The 26,887-nt window shown below is 39.0% G+C and overlaps 1 protein-coding gene across 3 annotated transcripts in view; it reads left to right on the forward strand.

Annotated features, from left to right (window-relative positions):
• The window catches only part of FAT1 (FAT atypical cadherin 1), a 186,860-nt gene that overhangs the window by 86,220 nt on the left and 73,753 nt on the right, over positions 1-26,887 (forward strand). For all 3 annotated transcript variants that reach the window (XM_018563332.1, XM_018563329.1, XM_018563331.1), the window contains exons 5-8: positions 1,525-1,735; positions 13,563-13,702; positions 23,725-24,000; positions 24,112-24,322. In XM_018563332.1, the coding sequence (XP_018418834.1) occupies positions 1,525-1,735; positions 13,563-13,702; positions 23,725-24,000; positions 24,112-24,322 (838 nt within the window). The remainder of the gene's footprint in view (positions 1-1,524; positions 1,736-13,562; positions 13,703-23,724; positions 24,001-24,111; positions 24,323-26,887) is intronic.

The raw sequence follows: 26,887 nt of genomic DNA on the forward strand, positions 1-26,887 counted from the left end.
CTATGCTGTTTTTTCCCCTGACTGACGGCGGCCGGCGGCACCGGTCAGAAAAAAAAAAAAAACCAGAGCAGGAAAATGTTTATTCTGCTCGATCGAGCAGAGTGAACCTTTCCAGAAGAAAGTGTTTCTCTCCCGGGCGGCCGGGAGCCGCTATCTAATAGCTATCTAACGGTAGCAAAATTACAGCGATGAAGGAGCAACGAAAATAATTTTACTGTTAGAGATCGCCACAACTTGGGCAATTTTATGAAAGGGTCACGGCACTAGAAAGGTTGAGAACCGCTGATCTAGATGCTATAATTTAATGATGCAAAATGATGCAAAAAGATAAGAAGTCCATCATTAAGGTCACACTTTGTCTCTGAAATTGATGGATTACACGTGTTGCACTGTATGCAGAGGTTAACAAACTACCAGTCATTACTAACTATATTTACTGTAGCTGGAATGCATCTTTTCTTCATGCGGGAGAGTAGAACAGGCAGGTAGTTACAGGCACTTTGGTATTTGCATGCTATTTTCCTCCATGTAGCCTGCATATTGTTTTTTATCTCCAAATATGTTAACTGTTATCAGTAATGTATGGGAATTAGAAATTTGAAAATAAAAGCATGCCCCATAATATGGATCACAATGAGTAAAATAAAGTTCTGGAGTTCTACTTAAAAGATAGTATTTGGAAACCATCTAATTAAATATATGATTCGGAATCCCTGGCATATAGCATTTGTATGTTGTTGCCGGATAAAACACCTATCTGCATGTAGTTTGTCCTCCCCATATTTTCCCCTGGTTTTGCCTGTGTGCTCCACTTTCCTCCAACAAACTCAGGACACATACTTTTATTGGCTTGTAGCCAGAAATGACCCGTATTGTGTAGAACTGGGATGGGGACATTGGATTGTAAGCTTCTTTGTGACAAAGAAACTAATGTTAATAAGGAAGCATTCCCTGGAGAACACTGTATAATAACTGCCAATCTTATATAAATAAGTAAAATTAATAAACACATAAGGAGCCTTTAGACTTTATATGTATAAATTCAAGACAATATTTTGTGTTTGTCCACTGCAGTGAATACGCCAAGCCATTTCAATAAGAAGGACTTTTTACAGCAGACTATATTGTATGTATAATGGCCACAGTTAATAGTTTTGGCTTTACACAGGCCCATGTCTGTGACAACATCCCACTAATACGGGCCTTCATATAGTTTCGAAAATTATTATCTTTGGAACAGTAACTTTAAACAGTGTACTGAGAGCAGTGATGAGCCATGCCCTGTAGTAACCCATCAGAGACTGGTTATCATTAGGGAGCCCATTCATGGGTTTTCTGCTCCGTAACATGATTAGCTTAAGGTTGCTCATGCATGAGACTGGACCCATTACTGTGCAGAAGATGGAAAAGTTCCAGCAGGACATAAGCCATTTTCTGTGGCATAAATAATAATTATCTGTATTGCATTGTTGCAGCTATTGATTAGTACTTTTTTGATTTATATGCTTTATTTCACACTTACAGATTAAAGCAGTTGATAATGGGAGACCTCAGAAGTCATCTAGCACTCGACTGCATATTGAATGGATTGCAAAACCAACACTGCTAATGGAACCGATTTCCTTTGAAGAACCATTTTTTACCTTCACTGTGATGGAAAGTGATCCTGTTGCTCATATGATTGGCATGATAACTACACAACCTTTGGGCTCACCATTGTGGTTTGACATTACCGGTAAGTATGTACAATTATTTCAGGCAAGTGCATATTGCGCTCTGAAACCTGTCGGCGGGTATGATAGATATGATAATGAATACTATGTTTAGAAAAAAAAGCTTAAGTATGGGGATTGTGACTTGCTGGATCGTCATGCGTGACTGCTTTATTGCACAGTATGGCTGTTTAAAACCATTCTAAAGGTTTTAAGAGTTGAAGGCAACTTTGGATCATGTCAAACTCATTCAATATGTGAAATGTAGCAAACAGTATTCCTGTAAAGCTTAAAATTAAGAAGAAAAAATATAGCAAGAGCATGATGCTTTGATGCCCACTCTGTATCTGTTACCAAGAGGAAATTTACAGGGTTATTCACAAAAGGGTGAAGAGTTTGGAGAAGCCAGAAGAAGTGAACAATCTAGGACAACATAGCTGAACTGGAAAATGAGCTGAATTGGAGAATTTTTCCAGTTCAGCTATGTTGTCCTAGATTGTTCACTTCTCCTCCCTTCTTCAAATTCTTCACCCTTCTGTGAATAACCCTGTTAGTGATCATCATTCTGTGAACAGAATTTTTACTCTGGCCCATGAACCCTTGGGAGTCACATACCCATAACGCTAAAATATGGCTATGGCTGAATCCACACCTAGTAGTTCAGCAGCATCTAGGTGGATTCAGTCTAGCTGCGTTTAGGCAAACTAGAATTTTCTGAGTCCCGGGACCGTTTAGCCTTGTTTTACACGTCTAAATGCTACATGCAAAACCCAGGAAAATCTAAGTACAGTAAAAAGTAGTCTGGGAAGCATAAAAGTTGTGTATACTTCCCAAATAACTTCGCCTCATAATGCAAGAGGCCTGTGTGCATGAGGCCTAACTAATAAGCAACTTATGTATAAAAAAAGTAACAACTTTATTGACTATTTTGTTTTCCCTCATTACTTATTGTCTGATTAACCTGGAAACAAGCAGAGTGAAGTCAAATTTCCACACCTGCATGCTTGATCTGGATTAATGACTACGTAGACCATGGGCAGGTCTTGTTTCTCTTTAAATTTTAGATCTCCCCAGTCCAACGCTGGCCACCCACAGCTTCAAATTTCATCTAATTCCTTTTAAACTGGCCAAAATTCGAGCTGTGGCTGGCTCTGTCGCCATCACTGGTTTCAAAGGACCCATGTGGTAAATGAATGGCTAAACAGTGGCTGCATCCAATCAGATGATGGCACTGTTTGGGTATTCAGCAACCATGAGAGCAGTGACTGCTGAATACAATAGCTGGAAGCGGGGATTCCTCAATCCACACTGTGTAGCGTGGATAGGGGAATTGATAGATTTTTCTCATGAACAAGAGAAATCTAATAGTGTGTGGCTACCTTGACATTGTAACAAAGATCCAGCAGCTTCCATACAGTTATGAATTTGCATAATATATATGTACCAGATTGCTAAAATATTTCCATACTGAAAAATTTCTATATACTGTATTATAATGCAAAGCAGTTTGCTCCCAGGCATCTTTGTAGAAAATGCAGGCAATTAAAAAAACAAAGTAGCCCTATGCTGACAACCCGCAATTTCTATACACACTTTCACATCTCCAGCTGCTGGTCTGATTTTAATCCATTTTCTGTAAGCGATCTTATAAACGTGCGAGCCAAAGACAAGCTTCGCCATTGACATGGTAATGCTGCTGAAGGCAGTGCTGTAACTGAATGAAAGCCCAGCCTGAGGGTGTATGTGCAGCCACATAATGCACATTCAAGGTTACCAGGATTCTCTTTTTATTGCCGCTGTGGAGCGCATTCCCTCGCTGATTCACAAGCCAGGAAGTTAGATTTGGAATTTTTTTGATATTTACTATAGATTTCCGTCGTAACTGATCTAATGAAAAGCTGCGAGTCTCCTTTTTTTTCTGCACTGATTCCCAGCGCGTAAAATGATAATAAGGATGGGGGAGTTGATGAAAAGCTGACCACAATGCAGACTCTAATATCATTTTATAACTTCAGTAATGCAGTGGAATACAGATAGGGCTCTATTAAATGACATGGTAATTTCTATCACTGGAGATTTGTGTCACTGATTAGTGTAGGCATGTTCAGCTGTTTGCCAAGTCCTCGCTATCAGTTATTTCAGAGACTAAGAGCAATTGTTTCCTAGTGACTGATAGCAGTTGTTTTATAAAACCTGCAGATGTATACCTGGATAGTCATCTTCTTGATTAATATTTGTGAAAATGCATTCTGATTTGCCTTATTTTCTGTAAAGGTACACAGAATGAAAATGCCTGGCATGTGGTAAAATACACCCACTTATTTGTTTTTCTTTAGGTTTGCTTGCCATTATCTTCCTTTGGTATTTAGCTTTTGATAATTTTGTAGATTAAATAGTTTGCCAAATTTAAGAATGATCGGATGCTACATCTTCAACTTATGCTTTGTTCACACTACGCGATTTTGGATTCCTGTGGCAGAAACCCCAAATTTCCTGCTTGGCTTATGACTGCTGTACCTGTTCATCTGTAAGCAACAGTCCGCATACGATTACATGTGGTTTAGAATAGATCACTGTTTCTGGATGCATGCGGACTGCCATTTACATAGATACGGCCGCTGTCGCCCAGTCATGAAATTGAACAGGTACAGTGGCCGCAGCTAAACGGTACATTTGGGATTCCTGCCCCAGGAGTCCCAAATCGCATAATGTGAATGAAGCCTTCAAGGAGACCATATGTTAAAATGCAAGGTCAGCTTTTTCTTTACACCCGCCATGTAAAAACATGCCATGTAAAAACATGGGATTAAACATTACAAATTGCACATTAGCAGAAGAATAAGAGGATGGCACGACTCTGCCTTTTGGCGCATTCTCGAAAAGTTGCACTGTGCTGGAGCATCTTTATATTACATACACATTATATATAATATAGATATAATACATACACAAGTACAGTTATGAACATTTCAGACGCTTATCAGACCCTAAGTTGACTCTGTCAACCAAAATCATTCTGTCTCAAAATCTGTTGCTGCAGAAGAAAAAGCTATATACTCACCTCTCCCACTGCCCACACCTCCCAATGTTGCTGCGATGCAGAGAACTTGCTCCATAAAGTCTCTATAGAAATGTATACTTTCGGAGTATTGATCGTTCAGCCGACTACGGTGAGGGGTGTGATATCTGGGGTGGTACAGTGCATTGGTGGCATGGGCAGTGGTAGGAGGTATTTAGTTTCTTCTTTTGCAGGGACAAATAAGTGACAGTCGCTTAAAGATAATTATGGAAAAGATCTTGTGTTCAGGGAATAAGAATTCTCTGCACATGGTCTACAAGGAGATAGTACTGAAGTAAACCCGGATTTACTGATAATAGTACAATTGTTTACATTTGCATCATATTTGAGGGTCAAATTTTAAACATGCCATTCACATGCCACTAGCGACTCTAGATGACGCTACTGAGTATAGGAAACAACAGATACTTGGGGGTTCATTTATAAATCTTTGCATATCACTAGTGCCCCTAGATGCCGCTGAAGAACATTGAAATGTCCTATACTCATCAGCATCTTCTAGGGGAGCTAGTGCCGTGCAAACGGCATTTATATAAATGAACCCCCAAGTATCTGCTGTTCCCCACAGTCATGTTGGCTTTTACATTTCTGGCAGTAAGTAACTATTTTAAAGAGAGGTATTACCATTATTTAATTGTTGATTAAAGCGTTATTCTTGTATTATTATATTTTTATTATAATTAATATTAAGATTTGCACCGGCTGGTGTTGTACAGATTATTTTGCTATTATGTACCTTTTTTCACACGAAAAAGGTATGATTATATTTATTGTTAATTTAGAATAGGATGACTAGATGATTGTAGTTTTTAGGGACAGTCCCTCTTTTAGAAGGTTCCCCAGGTAATAAAAATGCAGGTTAAAACAGTTCCCCAGGTTAAAAAAAATTCTAGTGCTGTTTGTACCCCAGTGGAGGTAGCAACTCAGCGAATGTTTGATTTAGCTCTCTGCGGTGCCCTACATAAATCATTTTTCATTAGCAGCTTGTTTTGGAAGCAATGTGTACATTAATTATCACAGTTTGATACTAAATGAACATTTACAAGCTCCTTATTTTACAAGATAGGACTTATTACTCCCACCTTGTTTAGTCAGCATGGCATACAGCAGTAGCCAAAAAATATACATGTTCCTTAGGTTTTTCTGCTTCTTCTTGTACTGTGATTGGTTCTAGTCATTCTCATTGCTTGCAGGCAAAATCCTTTCCTTGGGACATACTTTGAACCATTCATGTTATTAGGAGCAGTAGAGTTGAAGAATATCTTGGCCCCGTGAGATACACAAATATATCCAGCATAGTAGCTGAGGGTGAAACAGTGAAGATATATGAATATGTAGAGTAGATTTAAAGTTGTAAGATGAGAAATAACAGATTGGTATAGTGTAAGATTACATGCCTCGTAGCACAGTTACTGCACTATAGCTTGTGCTCCGATGTGATACACACCTATACGAAAAGAAAAGCAAAAATGCCAAAATCTGTGAAAGCTAAATAAGTAGAGGCAGTGTTTAGAGGTAAGTGGCCTTCTTGGCCCAGAACTGGTAATATTGCTGAAGGACCACTCGATCTGGATTCCTAATGTAGTGGTTTTACATTATGGTTACTATGCAGCAGTAGTGGGGAGGTGGTTAGTGTTGGTAGCCTTTGTGGTAGCAGATTGTTGATTTCTGTTATTTAAAAGGTAAAGGTATATTTTAGCTTTGGATAGAGTGGGATAAAAGTAGAACCCCTGTCAGGTTTTCTGCTACCTGGGGCTCCGTTGGAGAAATGTCTTCTCACTTTCTGTCACAGTGATAACCGTTTTACTAGACGAGAGAGGGAAAATCTGCAACAGGGACATGAACATGAGTAAAATGCTCAATTGGTTCTAGCCTTATCCTACAATAATAAAATGAGGATTTATAGTTTTGTCTGTGTCCCACACAGTTGCAGATTTTCCCTCACTTTCAGCATCATGAAGAGTAATGGAGGGGAAATATTTCTAACAGAGCACCTGGTAGCGGTATAAAACTGCTACACCCTATCCAAAACCAACAGGGTTATTCACTAAAGGTTGAAGAGTGTGGAGAAGGGAGGAGAAGTGATCAATCTAGGCCAACATAGCTGATTTAAAAAAATTCTCCAATTCGGCTCACTTTTCAGGTCGGCTATGTTGTCCTAGATTGTTCACTTCTCCTGCCTTCTCCAAACGCTTCACTGTTTTGTGAATAACCCTGCGTTTACACTTTAAAGTGACCCTGTCAAGGGGTCAGCAAAGTAAACAGTTGTGAAGAAAGTAGTTTTGTAGCAGAACTGCCGGCACCAATCATATTTAACACTTCTAAGGTGTATAGAATAGCATATACCCTGCTGGTCGCTGTGGTTCTTCCTGCCAACCCCTGTCCTGCAGTGACTTGGTGTTGCATATAATCTAACTTTTCAGGCTACTGCCTTTGTAACTTTGTTGACCCCCCTGACAGGGTCACATTAACACCCCATTCACACTGAGCAACGTGGATATTGCGATTTCGCGCGGAGCGGATATGAGCGGCATTGCACATTTTATCGCGCTACGTATCGTGTTTTTTGGGCTGGACTTTGTCGCTGCTACATTGGGCTGTAACCAATCAACAGTGATCTTGATGTGACATCATTCTTTCGTACCATTTTGCAGTGCAAAAGTGACCCTTCTGTAGCGCGATATCACGTGACTAAGTCGCGCAATATCGCAGGTAATGCGTGATTTTGCGTGACACTATAGAGTCTATTGGACCCGAATCGCACGACATCCGCGCAAAAAAGGGTCATGTACGAGCGAAGAGCTACAGGTGACATTGAGCTGTGAGATGTCAACAGCTCCATTGAAATGCATTGGACAAGCTACATAGAGCGATATCGCTCGGAAATATGCACGTTTTTTGCTGCAAAAATCGCGCAATAAACCGCTCAGTGTGAACGGGGCCTGAATATGGATGGCCTTAAGGTAGTATTAAACTCTCAAACTTTGTTTTCAATAATGAATCCAGATTAAACAAATATACATTGCCGAGCAAAGTATTTCTTTTCATTTTTGCCCAAACACTTCACAGTCATCATGCGATCAAACAGCTCCAACTCTCTTAGCTCTGCTTCCCTGAACTTCCTGTCTAGTACTAGATCACAAGTGTCAGAACAGTCTCTAGCAGCCGTCCATCTACTAGTCTGGAGAAAGGAGGAGGAGCAAGCTTCAGGGAAGTGCCTTGCTTTGCTATGCCTGTGTCTTTGTTTAGACACATACAGCTTACTAGCTCACACAAGGGTGGCTCCACAGGACCCTGCAAGGGAAATGAGCCACCCTAACACAATATATCAGGACCAGTGCTCAGGGGATCAGCTGATTCTGCAGGAAGCTAAAACATTTAAACATCAAGGAGCATCATCCATTGTAAGTGATTTCATCAGCATTTCAAATAGCATGAAAACCTTTTGACTTTAATATAACTTTAAATGTGTCACTGATTTTCATTGCAGACAAGTAGTCACATTAATTTAAAAACAAATCTTTACCGTCTGTCTGCCTGAAACAGATCCAACGGGCCTTCACAAAGTCTATCTGGGGCACTACGCATCCACGCCTTAGCTATCGGTCGCTGGCCCTTCCGAAACGCAAAGGGGGGGCGAGCGCACCAGATATCTTTCTCTACCACGCCTCTGCCGTACTGACTCGCATAGTGGACTGGTTTCACAAGGGTGAGGAGAAACAATGGGTCAGACTGGAGGAGACCCTCGCGGGGAGTGATGAAGCACGCTATGTTCACTTATGCGGTCTGCATCCTAACCTGGCCTCATGTTTAGCTGTGATGGGTGGAGACGCTACAAACATTCCTAGGTGTTGTGGCAATGTAAGCATTGGCTTACACTGCCACAGTGTATACCGCCATACATGATTTTCACTATGCGCTGTGCTAAGGGGGCCACCGCTGATTTAGATGTTATGACTTTGATTATAGTCTGATACCTGTCTTGCTGACGATGCCCCTGGGCCCGCGGGCCTGTAGGCCCATATCTTGCTCCTGTTATTATTTGTATTGTGTTTTTGTTTTGTTTTGTTTTTGTCAAGGTGGAATTGTCTGTCTGCCTTTTTGTACCACATTTGCAAATCTTTAATAAATTCAGATTGAACTAAAAACAAATCTTGACAATAACAGATTGCACACAATCTGAACTGCTCGGTAAATATCTAACTATGGGAGAAACATACCAACTTCAGCTAAAGATGCAAAAAAAGTGGGAACTTTGAAGCCTGTTTTTTTTTAGCAATGATTACCTTACTAAACAATTGCAGTTTTAACAGCCATAATGATTTGGCTTTAATTCTTTGTTTTTATCCACATTTACATGTTCAGGAAAGGTTTGCTCATCCATCTGCTGATCCTCAACTTTGTTTTAATCCCACCAGATGTTGTGCAATTAAGCACTGTTTCTCAAAGATTTATCTGTTAACTGCTGATTATAAATTGCAAATATATGTTTGTTCACTGTAACTGCAATGCTCTGGTTAATGCTTGTTGATATATTTAATGTATTATACATGGATTGTGATGGTAATAGCTTGGTTTTTGGGAAGAGTGGAAGCACTGAATAAGCTACACAGCTTATCTTCTTCCAGCTGGGGCTGTTGAATTCACAACTTGCTCTGGCTGCCTCTTCCTGGTTCAGCTTGGGCAGATTTTGCTCCGCTTGTCACATCACTCGTCATCCCTTAAACTGGACACCTTGGTCCCCAGCCAACTCTGAATAAGAGTTATATCACAAGTGTCCTCCCTATACATTCCATGATATTTACTGGTCGATTCACAAAAGGGTGAAGAGTTTGGAGAAGGCAGGAGAAGTGAACAATCTAGGACAACATAGCTGATTTTGAAAAATTCTCCAATTCAGCTCACTTTCCAGTTCAACTATGTTGCCCTAGATTGTTCATTTATCCTGCCTTCTCCAAACCCTTCACCCTTTTGTGAATAACCCTGTTACTGTACTGCAGAAGAACAGAGCTTCAATAATAGCTGCTTGAATGATTCAGTTTATGAAGATGCATGTAAAGTTCAACAGAATCACAAATGCATTCAATGGAAGTTTATGGATTACTAAAATATTTTGTTCCTCTGTATCTTCTTCAAAACATGTTTGTTTGATCTTCACTCCTTTTTGAAATGTTTAGTTATATGTCTGAGATTTTAAAGATTAAACATTTTTATTTTGTACCTGAACTGCTGTGGTGCTATAGAAATATATTATTATACCTTGTACTGTATATGCATAAACCTTTAGGCCCCATTCACACACGAATCGGCCTGCACGTATAGCTCCATGCTGCGTGCGGGGCCGTACCAAGCAGCTGCCGGGAAGGACAGGTGCTGCGTGTGATTAGTACGCAGCCCCTGTCCTTCTCTATGGGGCTATGCGCCCGTACGCCCCCCTACGCTCACCTCAATTGCAGGTCAGTAGGGGTGTGAGTTTTCTGGCCGGGACGGATACAGGATCCATTACGGCGGCGTATGAATACGCTCCCCCGCACCCTTGCGGACTTGCAATTGAGGTGAGCGTAGGGGGGGCGTACGGCCGTGTAGTCCCATAGAGAAGGACGGGGGCTGCGTACTAATCACACGCAGCACCTGTCCTTCCCGGCAGCTGCTTGGCACAGCCCCGCACGCAGCATAGAGCTGTACGCGCAGGCCTGTTCGTGTGGAAATTGACCATCTCTATTTGTTTTTGGTTACCAATTACCAAAATGGGCTTTTATACTTGTAATACTGCAGCCTGTAGAATGCCAGTATCATTATACATGGCTAAAAAAGCAGCATTATAGTCAAGAGAAGGAAGGGAAATGCTAACCACAGGTGCAAGTGTATACAAAGACCAAATAAAGCCCTGGTGTTGTTCAGTATTGGCGATGAACCAGTAATATAATAAATGTCCATTGGTTGGGTTCCCTTTACATACTTTTGATGATGGAATTAGCTTTTCTTTTTTTCCTTATAATGGTAGGCAGGGTTGTGTTGTGAGCTAAAGCTTTACATATTGGTTATAAAATCTGACAGCTAATATTGAATTCCCATCAAAAAAAGTTAATGCAGATCATACCTGAACCCCCTTCTTTGGACACCTTCCGCCCCCTGCTCAATCGCCTGCTACTGCTAGACAAACTAGATACAAAATTCAACCAAGCGCGCACTAAAAACTTCTTCGACACTTGGACATCATATGTTACAGCGGAATATTCAATGCAACAGCTACAAGATTTGATGTCCATTTTTCGATTTTCTAACTGGTATCTAGAGGCCCAACTGACTGGCTCCCTGGGTTCACTGGATGTCCTTAACCCCTTACATTCCCAAATTCATTTGTTACAGCTTTCGCATACTGTACATATGGAGGCTAGGCCCACCTTATATGCCCACGAGTTCCCACGTTATGGAGATATGGTCCCCTACCCAGAGTCCCGACCCTCACGGCATTAGGGTTCACTGGTTGAAGCTATTTCTGCGTTGCTGCCTGCAATACAGAGACACTCTGAAATGTTCCATCAAAAGTTGAATTGGGTAATCTTTAGTATTGTTTGCATACAATCGTGCTACATATCTGGATCGCAGTCTGCGCACTGGAACTTGATCCATGTTTAATGTCACTATGGATTATATCTGTATTGTTTCTTTATGTTCTTTCAATAAAAATTAACATGCTTAAAAAAAAAAAAAAAGTTAATGCAATAGATTTTAATAGCTAGAGATTTTTGACTTGTCCATGTTTTTTATCTGTCTGTTCTGTCTTTACTATGAGTGCTGCCAGGAGATGACCTATCTAGTGAAGTATTTTACATCATTCAGATGGCTTGTGACCACGACTGTGTAGCAGAAGGTATCTGCTACAAATGGATATTTTATTCAGAAGCTCATTGTAGAACCATCACTGCAGCAAACATTTGTTTGGGATTCCGTGCTTCTATTTTTCACTCATTACCAGGGCCCCAAGCTTAGCTTAGGAGCTCCGTGATTTTCTTTTTTGTCAAGGACAAATATTTCCACTGGCTTTCCAACAGATTGATATTGGAGTAATTAGGGCATATGTATTCGTATTATGGTTATCATTTTATGGCAGCTAATTATGACATTGTCAAACTCTTCAATCTAAAAGTCATGATCGGTTGTCTGCAAATGATATATTGCTTTTTAAATTTTATATGCTTAATGTCATTTCATGACTGTGATCATGATGCTAATGCAGACATGTTAAAACTGCCTGCTAATAAGAACCAGTTGGCATATGAAGCCTGTCTATATATGACTAGATAAAGGTCATAGGATGACCCTAAGACTACTCCCTTATCAATCCATTTTAATGTATTTTGTTTGATGTTTTAGATTGGGTATGCAATTTCTGGCTCTCTTGATGCTGAAGCAAATCTGGCCATAGATGAGGGAATGTAGTTGTCAGTCAAGAAAGTATGAGGTTAGTTAGCAGCAGCTTTTATTCCTCACAGAACATTGGCATATCAGCTGCAATTTGTCTATCATGCCAGAGTCAGAATTATATTAAAACTGCTTGTTTTAATCAATAAGTTCTCTCATGTATGGCCAGTTGGTTATGTTCTCGTCAAACACTGAGAACTTTTGTAATTGTGCCCGACAATTGCAATTTTTGTGTGCTGGCAGCGATTATAGCAGATGAAGACACTAAGTCACTGCCAGGTCAGATGTTGTTTAAAGTAAACTTATCATGAGAAAAACATGCTGTCCACTCCTTCTAAAAATGCTAGTTGTCTTGAACTCATGCTAATCCCCTGGCTTCATTACTTTTGAGTTTTCTGAATTGATTTTCCAGGTCGGTTACATGGAAACTAAGCAAACAAAAGAAACAATAGAAAAGAGCAATGACAACCAGTCAGCTAGAATCTGGAGATGGTGATCAACAATAGCAAACACAATGTATCCCTTTTGACAGGTTTACTTAAAGAAACACTGTTATTAGGATACATAAGTATAATACTTACATGTACCACCTCAGTTTAGTGGAATATTTGCTTTTTTTTGCTGGGCTAGAATTGTCAGTAGAATTTTCAATATCCATTACTTTCTGGTGTGTCTTCCTGCTGTCTGCTGTTCCTCTGCCCACTACTTCCTGTGCAGAGTTGCAGAGATACATTGTTGATTAAGTAGCCAGCAAGTGGGGCTGACAAAAGGGGACCTCAATGCCCCCAAAATGCCAGTGGTTTTATCTTATGTTGTGATATGCATCTTTGAATAAGTCTGTATTTGATAATATTGTTAGGATACATGTATCCAAAGATAGTGTCTCTTTAAGTCCTAGTCCTGACACGTATAGAAAACCCAGTGCTATGTTTATAGCCATTGGTGTCTTTGTTTTTTGATATGGGTACATCCTTGTCAGTCAAATGCAAGATGGTTGCACTACCAACATCTTCAGAGCCATGTATTGCTTACTCCCATGTTGATTTACTTGTTTCACTAGTACATAGTTTATATTTTGTTATTCACAATTATAGAATATGTTTCTCTTCTTTCTTTTGATGTACTGTGCAGTTTGTGTTTTCTATGTATATGTCTGCATTTGTATGGTATACATCGCTGTACTTGTTTGTGTCTTCAATCCTTTTGATCACCATAATGGGATGTCTCACTCTTTCTTTCCATGCTCTCTTCCATTCCTGTAGTGCCATGGCCTTTCCTGATCTTCTGTACCATCACTGCTCTCTGCAGAAATGCTTATTTATAAATGTCTCACTCATTCTAACCAGGTGGAAACTACGACAGCAGGTTTGATGTGGACAAGGGCACTGGAACCATCATTGTTGCTAGACCTCTCGATGCAGAACAGAAATCTAATTACAACTTGACAGTGGAGGCAACAGATGGGACAAGATCTATCAGTACACAGGTAATTGAATTGCTAATGAAGTGTTTAAAGGGAATATTTTTTTCTGTGCCCATAGCTGTTATAAGTTGCATATGACACTAACCTAAAATGTTTGTGAAATGCTTAAATTAAATGAAAAGTTCTCATGTTACGTGCTCTGCTGCAGCTGGAGGGGTTAATCTAGATAGATAAGGCTCCGGAGGAATGCACAGCAAGCCTCTTTGAGTCTTATCACTAGATTTTAGAACATATATAAGCAAAACAACATATTGGAACCCCTACAGACAGCCATAAACATTTCATAAGAATGATGCAAGCATATTAAACCTTTCACTGCTGGGAGTGGCATTTAACTGAAATTTAGTACACTTATACAGATTTATGTCCAACACCGGAAAAGCAATGCCACCATGCAGCTGTATTGAGAATGTGCCAAGGATTATTCTCAAACAGTCTGAAACCTAGGGACATCTTTCCAACATATGGCATGTTCCTAAGAAAAATAACAAATGTGTATGTTGAACAACCTGGCTTTCAGCTCCGCTTTGAGTGCTTATTAGAGTATGTTTACTTTTTATCTGCAATGTGTTCTTAGATTTCTCTATTGTATTTAGTTATCTAGCTTTTTGGGCACTTTACTGTGTCTTAAAGGAGAACTATGAGGTGAGTGCTTTTCACTCACCTCATACTTCTAGCCGACCTGTGACAATGAGACTGTCACATGTCGGCTCAGTAGATCGGGAGGTGAGCGAACACATACCGGCGATCGCTCACCTCTCGATCCTGTCACCTCAGTATACCGCGAGCAGCAGATCGCGGTATACTGCAGCGCCTCAGTATAACGCGAGCTACAGCTTGCGGTATACTGAGCCTAGGGTGACGGGAGGACGCTAGTTTGTGTCCTCCCGTTACCCTAAGGAGAACTATGGGGAAAAGCCTTAAACCCATAGTTCTCCTTTAATGGTCCCACCCATTTACAATTTTGCCTAGTGGAGTCCTCATGCACCCCAAACAAATGGCTGATAGAAACATGTTAACCTTCTAATGACAGCTAGTCATGCACACTGCAGTTCTTAGCAGGCTTAGAAAGAAATGTTAATGCAGGATATCTGCAGACAATTGTAAGCATCTGATACACAAGCAGTTAACCATATTCCCATGTTACCCATATGAGCACGTGCAATGCAACAATTATTTTCTTTCACTGGAAGGCATGTTGTGCCTATACTAATCCCCCCAATTGCATAATGATGGTTTACAAATGAAACCTGGTAATTAAAGCTCCTATCAGTTATTAGGAACAGAGTTTTTTTTCTATAGTGATTTAATTGAAAGTAAATTATAATATTAAGTAGAAGAGCAGTGACAAGTTTTGGATTCTTTCACAATTATATGACCATCTATAGTCTGAAGGATCCCATAACCAGTAACATGTTTATAAACAAAGGTATTACAAGGTATATTGAGTAAATGCAGCAATCCATTGTAACATATTAAATGTAATCTTTGTTGTCACCTGACTGCAGTAACCTGAAACGATGATGGTTGGTATGGGTCAGACAGATTACACATAGATATTGGGTTTTGTACTACCTTACTAATTCAGTCTGTAAGGTAGTGTTGATGTAAGTGATGTTCAGCAAAGTTTTTTTCACTTAGCACCTCCTTTTTATTGTACAAGGTTTCTTATGCTGAAACCTTAATTCCGCAACACTTCTAACATGTGAAAAAAGATTGCTCCAAGGCATACGAAAATGTGATATATCAGGCTTAATAGGATCTCCTTTCCATGAATCAAAATCAGTTGTAAATTATTCCCTGCAAACTAACATTTACCTGCCTGCATGTTTGACCTGGTGTAACATCCAAACATTTTCAGAAGCCCCTGTGTCTAAGTGCTTCACCATTTTGTGTCTGCTTCACATCATGCTGTTTTCTGTAATGCCGAGCGTCTGTGCTTGCTTCACCCCATGGAGATCTGGCTGCTCTGGCTCAGCCTTCCCAGGCCGAATGTAGCACCGCTGCCATGGCATCCGAGACAATAAGACATCTTTTGAAAGATTTCTGTTCTGCGTAGAATAATCCCCTGGTTAGTTTTCTCCTTGGCATTTTGAGTTATTTATACAAACCTCTGATGCTCAGAATGGAGGCTGAGACTCAGTGACTATAGAAGGGCATGCAGGGTCAGGGGAGTGTTGTTAAAAAGATTCACAAAAAAATAAAAAAGAGGAAATACTTAGATCGCAGCCCTGCTCTACAGTTTGTTTCATAAATTAAATATGTTCCCTTCTCACAGAAAAGCTGTGATGGCTTTTTTACTTGTTGGGGCTCATTGACTACTAGGCCTTTGACCCCATGCCCTCGGAAATAATTAATCAATGCAGTCCATTCTTCCTAACAGATTTGGAGTCTGGTATATGGGTAATTGAACAAATACCTCTTTTCACTGAAGTGTGGGATTATTAACTGGTAAAGCAGAATGGCACAAGGCAGGGGTAGGATTACCCAGGCAAACAGAAAAGTACAGAAGGTTTAGAAAATAGCAGCATCATTAATTATCTAGGGGACACTTTAAAAAAAAAACTAAATTTTCTCAGATTGTGCTGCTTAAGTCAAGTTCCCAGGGCGGCTCTTCAAGTGCACAATACAAATCTTAATTTTAGCAAGGATGATTATATTCCTATCTAAATGTAAATCATACATTTAAAGCAATTGCACTAAATAGTAACAAGCAAGCATTCTTGCACAAGGTTTTCATTATTTGGGGATTGCAGGTTGAGAGTAATGGGGCAAGATCACTAAAATTTGATGCAATTTGATTTCATGCTATGTTTTATTTAAAAGAGAACTATGGCCCAATCTTTTTTTGCCATAGTTCTCTTTAGGGTCACAGTAGGACATATTGGACCTATATGCTGACAGTGCAGCAACCGTACTGCAGCAGGGAAGGATCTTGACAATATTGTCAGGATCCATCCAGCTGCCTGATTGACAGCTGGCTCTGCCAGCTTTGCCCTCCCCCCCCCCTTTTTTCCTCTGACAATAATAAATAGGGGCCCTTCACCACATGACACCAATGTAATAGGGCCTTCGCCCCCACTATACATCAATAGTGGAGTGCACTTCAATGACCATCAGTGTAACAGAGCCCTTCTGTCACTGAACACCAATGTAAGAAAGGCATTTATGCCAAGCGCTAATGTAGGCAGGCCCGGATTTCCCACAAGGCCACTGAGGCCTGGCCTCAGGGCGGCAGAGCGCAGAGGGGCGGCAGCGCTGACCTTGTGGGGAAGTTGCGGGTGCCAGTGTAAGGTGTCCGCCGGCCGGCGGCCGCACACTGCGGTCCGCCGCCGTCCAATCACGAAGATCATTTTTTAAACCTGTATTTTATCCCATCATAGTTTTTTTTCTAAAAATGTAATTTCATAAACATAATTATAATTTTGGGTGGTATTTTTTTTTATTTGAAATTAGCATTTTCTGAAAGAACATTACTTTAAATTATAATTCAAAATGCTGTAGTGCACATCCTTATGTATTGTGTGCTATTTGCCATTATGACAGCTATATTTAGCCAATGTCAAAGTTAATCTTGGGGTGAAGGGGCTCACATATAATTTCTGTGCAGGGGCACCCTGCTGGGCAAGTCCCGCACTGGTCAGTGAGTTAGGCTGGGAAAGTGTAGCTGGATTCCCTTGTTCTGCATTTTAAAGTCTATGTTTCAAGCTTCTAAAGCAAGTATATATGTAAAACATTAACTAAAAGCTCCTGTATGATATAGACATGTTTAGTAACTACTGTAGAAAAGTAACATAATTAATAATGCTGGAAAACACCACTATCCAACCTGATGTGAATCTCTATCAGATCTAATAATGCAAAATAGATTCCTGGCATGGCAGCTGCCAATTTATCCACTCTGTGTGGTCAAAAACCCTCTCAATCCCTTTGAGAAGCATTGAGAACTGATACTGAGAAGCAAAAACACTAATTTAAATTTTATCTTTAGCCAAAATGTTTTGGACTTTTTTTTAGACGATTCTAATTTCCATTTAACACTAATCCCTTACAGCACTGGGGAGATGCCAAAGGCACTGTCTGTTTGCATATTCTGTTTGTATATTCTCCCTGTGTTAACTTGGGTTGTCTCCAGGTGCTCCAGTTCCCTCTAAGAATATGTTTTGGATGCTGGTACACTACAGATGTATTGGTATAACTTTTAAAGGGACATAGAATAACTATATGTAATGCATATATGAAAGCTTTGCTGTTACATTAGTCACTTAGTGGTTCTTCCTACATGAATATAAGCATTTTAAAATAGGTTTTAAGGTAGATATAAACCTTAACTGAATGACATTTAGTTAGATAAAGCACTTTTTAAAAACAAATTCTTATGTTTTGTGTGAGTAAAATATTGTTTTCACTTTTTTATCCATTGTTGCATATTAATGTTGCTGATATCCTGCAGCCTCTTTTCCGCCACATCCTGTCTATATGCATGTACTCCTAGGATGGCTGCATTACATTTTCAGGGCAGATTTCCTGAAGTGAACCATGCCTGCATATTATGGGGTTGATTTACTAAAGGCAAATAGGCTGCTCACTGTGCAAGGGAAGTTTCACTTTACAATGGAATTTCCTTTAGCTTAGTCACTGGGGTGAAGCTCTGCTAAAGCTCTGACTTTAGCTTTGTGCAAGCATTTTGTTTTTCCTTGCACTTGATTGGGTATTCTTTGCAAAGTGAATTTTAACTGCATTCACTAAGCAACATATTTGCCTTTAATAAATCAACTCATGTTGGTTTAAAAGCCCACTTATAGGGGTTGGTTTACTAAAGGTAAACAAGCCGTTCACTTTGCAAGCAAATTTTCCATTTGCAATAGAAGTTCCCCTTAACTTAGTAAATGTAGTAACAATTCTCTTTGCAAAGAATACCCAATCAAGTGCAAAAAATAAATACAAAATAAACAGCCTATTTGCCTTTATTAAATCAATATGGTGTCCATGGGAAGCCATTGTGTAAGAGTGAGAATACAATAGCCCAAACTAAGAGACAGAGCGTTGTTACCCTCTATTAAAAGTTCACCTGTATAAGCTCCTTCATTGCAAGATCTCCAGGTATTATTTTAATGAAAGCAGCAGATTTATAAATATTGAAAATCACTTTTGGGATTATATTATTATATATTTATATAGATTTTATTATAGGTTAAAGATTATGTGGGATTTTAGCGATTGGGTTTACATATACTTTTTGTGGCAATCTGTTGGGAATTCTCTTTTGCGTCTCACCAGAGGCTCCCCTCTAGTGCTGGATGCTGCCATTGTCGAAATCCCAGAAGCAATGCTATTTCAGGAGCAGAGCAGAGTCAACCGGTGACAGCATTCTGCACTAGATGGGAGCTTCAGCTTCAGTCATTGCTTATAATAAAATAAGGCTTTTCAGTCATAATTCCCAGCTAAATTGTCTTGGTGGAATTACGACCTGAGTTGCAGGATCACACGCATTGTCGCATTGAGCCAGCAGTTTAAACTGTTGAATAATCATAGGGATTTGTACAATCAAGAATTCAGAGAATGTGCTCAGTGTTTGCAAATCTTAATTAACAGGCATTCCTGTAAGTAAGCGGCCTGCGCTACATGCAGCTGGAGGACTCGGCCATCAGAGTCTAGTTGGGAGCTGCTTGCATAGTCACTTTTTTTCTAGCATGCTGTTCCATTATGCCTCCAAGGTCAAGGTTGTATAGGTTTTTTTAAGAAAACTCACACAAATTAAATTCTGAAAATTCAGCTTGTTCTGACTAATGCTTTGTACTAATGTCTCAATTGTGTACAGTGCTGCAATTTGTGCTCCCAAGGGTGTTATTTTGTATACAAAGCTACATAAACATTCACCTTGGCTCTATATATCCCCTCTATAGTATAGCAATTAATAAATATTGTGGACATGTAGCTATTTATCCATAAAATGAGTAAATAGTCTTTATATGTTTTGTATTAGCTTCTGTTGTTCCCATGTGACCATTGACTCTTAGAGGCTTATGGAACAATTAGTAAGACTCCACAGAGGCATATTTATTTTGTTTATATTAAAGAGAACCAGTCAGGTTCCTGCTAATCGGTAGAGTACACAGGTCCAAGTGTTTTATGTACTCCAGCATAATCAAGTACATCCTCACCCACCCTCCGCCCCACGGTTTATGAGAGGGGAGGTGACTAAATGTTTTCATTTATGTTTAAACAGGGGAACTTTGTATGTCTATGGTCCCTATTTAACCACTCCAGACTTACCTTCACAAGCTGTGGGGGGTTGGATTTTTCTGGGCTGTTGCATGTGCGGCCACTGTCTAATATGTGTACACAGCTAAAGTCTTATGTTTTCTTCCAAAATGGACACCTGCGGTGGTGACAATTGTCTAAAACCTGGTACACACGGATCATATAGTGGCTAATTCAGCAGGAATTGCCTGAAATTCAATCCAGTGGTATCACTGTCTCCTCAACAAAATTTGATTATTATTTTGACTTTTGTTGGAGAAACATGCTAAAAATGTAGGCTGATCTAAAAAAAAAAAAAGATATCAGGGTACTCAGCTTTAGAGTGCATTTTCCTTACTTTGAAGAGATTTTTACTCACTTCCTTGTAAATCTCCTGGACAGGGAATGAAGGAAAATCTCCGAACTGGGACGTAGATGGCAAACAAGAACCTGGCAGGGATTTTAATAATACCATAACAATTCTAAATTGGAAAACATGTTTTGGCTTTAGATATACTATAAGATAAGTTAAGATAATGTTTAAGATCTTAAGATTTTAACTGTTTAAGATAATGTTTACATAATGCAGTTTGCCAGCTATCATTTTTTTATCCATAACTACTTGCTTTTTCATAGCGATTGATGAAATCTGTGTGATTCCCTATGGAAATTAAATTTGGAATCCTTGGTGTAAATGCTACGTTATGGGGTTGTATGTGACTTCTTACTTTTCTTTGAGGCTACCTTGAAAAGTCTTCCTTACTGTAATTTGTGTCTCCCTTTTCAAGCCACAAAGGCATTTCAATAGTATCATTATATTGCAGCTGCAATCCATAATAATTATTTAGTTTATTATTAGAGTGTAAACTTCTGTGTTGCAGGGGCAGTGGTAAATGATTCTGTGTGTCCTGTAAACATTGCCAAGTGTTGCATAAATAAATGCACTAAATACATTTGTGATTAAGATTACTGTGTACCAGTGGTGTAAAAATAGCCATAGCAGCCCACACAGCCGCTATGGGGCCTGAAGTAGGTGGAGGGCCCATTAGTGAGGCTGTTAAGTTTTTAGCATAGACGGGCTGAAGTCAGACATGAGGATTGTTGTTAAAGGTAAGTAAATGCTTCTTACTGGGTAGAGTGGCTGCCCAGTAAGAAGCATTTACTCAGTAGTTTTTGCAGTGAACTTCAGCTACAGACTGAAAATAACCCTGTATGCCTTATGCAGTCAGAAATCCCAGAGTTTCTCCTCAGCTAAAACCATATAGCAGGGCTGATATCATAAAGGTTATTATGACTATCTCTATTACAACTATAACTTCCATGCACAACACCGGTTCTTTGTAGTGTACTGACTATGCTGACAGCTCTCCTGCTGTCTGTCCTTGATTTAAGCATAGTTTATGTTAAGATCAATGACACTAATTGTCACAGTTGACATGACAAGGTGCTACAGAAAGAGTCAGCCCGGGGGACTCTATCATAATTTTGCTATGGTGCTCCATTATTAGTAGTCTCTGTCTGTGGCTGTTATTAAACATGTATTTACTGAATATGTATGCAAATAGACCAGGTTGTGCTATCTTTGATTGGAATCTTGATACCACTGTTCCTGTTTTAGGAATGTTGCACCTCATAAAGTAAAACCATGTAAAAATTATCACCTAAGATTATTGTTGCAGATGCAGATAAAATCTGTGACACCCAAAGGCATATAAATTCATGTATTTTTATATATTTTATGACATGAAAACTCTAAATGAAATCTGTCAGGATAGTAGTGAACAACACTGCTTTAATTTCCCATCAGCAGTGTTTTCAGGAGCAAAAAGATGTCTAAAACATTTACTGGAGGCAGATAAAAAATGGAATGTGCAATCACGCTAACTTAACAAGCTCCTTGTTCAAAAGATGGGTGAACATAAAGTACAACTTGTATGGTATGAAATAGCTTCAGTGGCATTCACAAACATTCATATAAGTGTTTATGGAATGTACCAGAACTAAGATAACGATTGTTTCATTGTAGCGCCATTCTGTGAATTATACTGCAGGGAGTCACTCTAAAAAACAATTCCTAATTTGCACTCTAATAACTAAAGAGGTTGTACTCAGATAATAAAGTTGTTAATAGACCTCTGAATAAAAGCAGTAGTAAATGTAAAGGTGTACACTTGAGGTAACTGGAATTAAATCAAAACTGCTGAATGCTCATGATTGTGGCATAAACATGCATGGTTGTATGGGTAAGGTGTGCTTGGTACAGTCCTTTTAATGGGGGGACAGTATTGATGTTCTGGGTATTTCCAAGTCAGGAGATCAATTGTTTCCCTGAAACCAGTCGGCTATGGGCTGTATGTTGTATGCAGAGATTGAGCAATTCCCGGAAAATATGTTTAATGGTCCAACCATAATTAGCCATATTGTTCTAAAATTATCTTATGTCTATGGGCAGCTTAATGCTTTAATGCTTGGTCCTCTAGGAGTATATCCTCATTTTTGTGCATTCAGATACCAGGAGCAATTAAAATACTTATGGGTATGTAGGAGCATATTATTCAGTTCAGGTGACAGTGTTAATGCTAGCTGATTGGTCCAGTGCTGTCAAATGGGGGTGAGCAGAGAATAGAGCAGCTCAGAACTTACACAGTGTTGTGTTTTCAGGGATCCTGCCAGATGAATGGAGTGGCAGGGGAATGAAGCAACGATAATTATGTGGTGGTAAGGAGAGGCATGTTAAAATTAACCTGTTGGTTTGGCCTACATGGTCAAATATCAAATTAAATTTAAAGTAAACCTGTCTTCAGGTTAAATAACTAAATATAGGTTTAAAAGAAAATACCCAAAGGTGCCCGCACATACTTTTGTTACTGTTTGCAAAGTTCCCTGGGAGACCCTGAGACTTAAGTCTCTGATCTCACACATAAACAAAATATATAGACACCAGCACTCCGATAGCAAGTCAAATACATCTGTTTATTGATGTATGCACAGCATAACGTGATAGACTCAATGCAACGTTTCGGGGTCTCGCAGGATCCCCTTCATCAGGCAGAACAACAGTACTTGATATATAAGACTACTGTAAAATATATAACAGTAGGCACCATAAGGTAACAGATGTCACCATTATTAGTGCAATAACCCTACTCACTGCACCACTGGCACTCCACAAAATACCCTGTTTTTTGGGCTGTGGGAAGTAAGGCACCCCTCATTGCATTACAGGATTGAGTAAGCCAACAGCCTCCATCTTTATACAGATTATCCAAGACCTTCGAGCATGATAAAAAAATGATCTAGACTAGGGTATCGTTGAAAAACAATGTAAATGGGAAATATAGAATTTTAATAATAATTATAGAATCTATAGAATACAGCAAATATGTTACAGGCTGGAAAGGTATTAAGGTAAACTTGTGCATTCAGGGGCACTGGGCAATAGAGAAATATGTGAACTACCATTGCTTGCCTTTTTCTGAAAATACTGGTTGTCTGGCTAAGTCTGGTTTCAGTACTTCTGAATTATAGACTGGGAACAAGTAGCAAAAGAAGTTCAGAGAAAAGTCAGAATTCCTTAAACTTTTTCTGTGTCAGTAGTTTAGAAAGTGTTAAAAGCAAAGCATCCACATAGCAACCAGACAGATAACATTTTCAGTAGAAGAGGTCAGACATGGCAGTCTCCATATGTCTGTCTTATGACAGAAGACAAGAACAACTGTTTATGCAATGTATACATTCAATGCCTTTAAAATGTATGATCTTCAGTTATGCTCTCTTTTTAGGTTTTAATTAAAGTTATCGACACCAATGACCACCGGCCAGAATTTTCTACCTCAAAGTATGAAGTGCTGATCCCAGAAGACGTTAGACCGGAGACAGAGATTTTGCAAGTCACTGCCACTGACAAAGATGAGAAGAATAAATTGATTTACACCTTACAGAGCAGCACTGACCCCGCTAGTGTGAAGAAGTTTCGAATAGACCCTGCCACGGGCTCCCTGTACGTTGTAGAAAAATTGGATCACGAAGCAATGCAGCAGCACATTCTTACCGTAATGGTAAGCAGTAATCACACATCTCTTTCTCTGCAGCTGACAAATGGGACATTTTTTTTATTTTTTATTGTAAAATTCATGTGCTGGAGTATTGACTAAGCATTCATTTTTCAGGTGCGTGATCAAGATGTCCCTGTCATGCGCAACTATGCCAGGATTGTTATTAATGTGACTGACACCAATGACCATGCCCCCTGGTTTACAAGCTCTTTTTATGAAGGTCGAGTCTATGAATCAGCAGCTGTTGGATCCGCTGTGCTCCAAGTCATTGCATTAGATAAAGATAAAGGGAAAAATGCTGAAGTTGTTTATTCCATTGAGTCAGGTATGGTATATGTTTGTGAATATTAAGACATTCTTTAATGAACGAATGCACATTAGTGGCACATTCACCTGAATAGGGTCCATATATAGGCTCACCAAAAACATATGGTGAATGGGCTTATGGTTGCACAGAATAGATAGCTGATATTTTAAAATGGCTCATATGAATTCCCAGTGTCTTAGAAAGATAAGGGAACTCATATTCTGCTCCATGAGGACTCCTTAAATCAACATGATCTTTCTGGTATCTGTCACTGGCAAGTATCTCTATGTAGACCACACCATCCACAAGGTAGTAATATGTGTCAGTCTTGACCTAGTAAAAGTTCCATCTACACAAAGGCTTAGTTCCTCAAGTGGCACATGTTCTACACTATGTCCAACAGTTAAAGGAGAAAGAAGGAACTTTCAAGTAAAGATAGTGATTTATTTTCAGATTAGAAGAATCCAAAATCTGCTATAAACGATAATGTTATAATAATCTAATACTAGATACCTGTATATACTACATGTATTGTTTCTGCATTACTTTAAAAAAAAAACAATTCATGCCGATTCTAGAAAATGTTCCTATAATTTAAACTATGTGTATATGTAGATCTATTGATCATGAATTTTTTTTATACTATTTGGTGTGAATTGTCCAGGCCTTGCTTTAGTAGGGTCCAATAGTTTTACTGTAGCCTCAGGCCAACTTGTTTTCAGAAGGGGGCCAGAATAGGAGTTCATGGCCACAGTTCAGTGTAGAATGCTGATGTGTAACATGCTGTAATCCATAGCAAGCAATCAAATTTCACTTTACTGAAGTCAAGTCAGTAAAAGATTAATTGTGATCAACTACTGTATGCCACTGCACATTGCACGATGCATTTTCTAATAAACCTTACAAGACTGAAATGCATATCTCACTCAAATTATTGAGTAATTTAATTAGCTGCTGCCAGAAACAATTATGATATTCAAAGTATAGTAACTATAGCAACTAGCCATATTATTATTAACTGAAATCAAGAGGAATTCTGATTATGATGATGATGGTTGCTATTGATTATCCTATGCTGAAAATGCCCTTTGGCTTTTCAGGTAATAGTTTAAAGTTTTTTCTGTTCTTAGAAAACCAACCACATCAAAAAGTATACTAGAAATAGTTGTCCAAATGTGTAATTTTAGCTAAAGATGGCAATTTACAATTGTATGTTTATTAATTTTTCTTGGAAATTAATGATTTTTTTTTAATATAGTAGGTGGCTACAATATTTAAGACATCTGTCAATATTTGTGTTTGTCAGAACAGTCTAAAAATAGCAATTTTTTTAAATATGTATGGCATGCACATGTGGCCCATCCTCTGACTAATATTTGCACATTCTAAACAATACTGCTGGTTGACTGGCTGTTAAAAGAATGGATGATACAGTGCATCAAAATGGGTTTAAATGTCACATTTTTCCCATCAAAATTCTGGGGGAATATATTATAACTGTCAGTCTTCCATTGCAGCAGCATAGAGATTCTTCAGATTCTTGTGATATTTTATTGGCTTTGTAATGTTCTATTCTGAGAATGACATAGTGTTCATACCACAACAGTCAGAGCAGGCATTATCATTTACCAACTCCCTGATGTAATTCCCTCTGCTCGAATGGAGCATTTCATCATATGCTAATTGTTCCTTTTTAGAAACTAGCCTCACACTTTTACTATTATTTGGAAAAAAAATAGAATAAACTAATTATGTTTCCAAAGTAGATTTCACAGCAAATGACCTCTTGTTAACACATCACACAGTCTCTTCATCAAAACCATACTGTGTAGACTGGCTGATAATCTCATTTGCTTTGCTAAGGACTGTAATGGCATAATCATGATTTGAAGGGCCTTGCTCAGCCATTTAAAGTTTTACTTGAGAAAGTAGACTGTGTGATTAAATGCCACTCATATAATCATAATGGAACCTTGCCATGGTTAGGTAAAATATGTATAACATTAATCCCAGTGATCTCTCTAGAACTCCTACTGTAGAGTGCTGGTTGCTTTTGGCTAAGAGCATTGTTAAAATAAAAATAACTTTGAAACCTAGACAGGTAAAATCCTTGGCATTTCAGTACTTCCATCTTACTATTGGACAGCCACTCCTGGCTACTGTGTTCAAAACCTTAGCGAAATGTGTGATATGGCTCTATATAGGCCAGCAATATAAATCAGAGAGCTGTAAGTCAATTTACTGCTGTATGGCCTAATTATGTGCAGTGCTAAAGGAGGCTTTCTCATGCTCCCACTGCTGGCACCTATTTATCAAAACATGACCAGTCAGGAAGGAATTGCTTCTCGTCTTTCCTTTCCAGCCTTCTCTTGAATTGATAGTTACAATTATGCAAATTATATACAATGCTTCAGAACTGCTTAAAACTGTGAGCATGCATTCCCTGTTGCAGCCAGTCCAATTTTGGCTATCTTGTTCAGTTTTGAACTACAGACTGACCACTGCTGTCTGAATGAAAGAAAACAGGGTATAGAATAAAGGACATGTACCCTGTCTTTTAATCTTTAATCTATTATATATATA

The sequence above is a fragment of the Nanorana parkeri genome, unplaced genomic scaffold (genome assembly GCF_000935625.1).
Source record: "Nanorana parkeri isolate BGI_ZX_2015 unplaced genomic scaffold, ASM93562v1 scaffold654, whole genome shotgun sequence".
NCBI lineage: Eukaryota > Metazoa > Chordata > Amphibia > Anura > Dicroglossidae > Nanorana > Nanorana parkeri.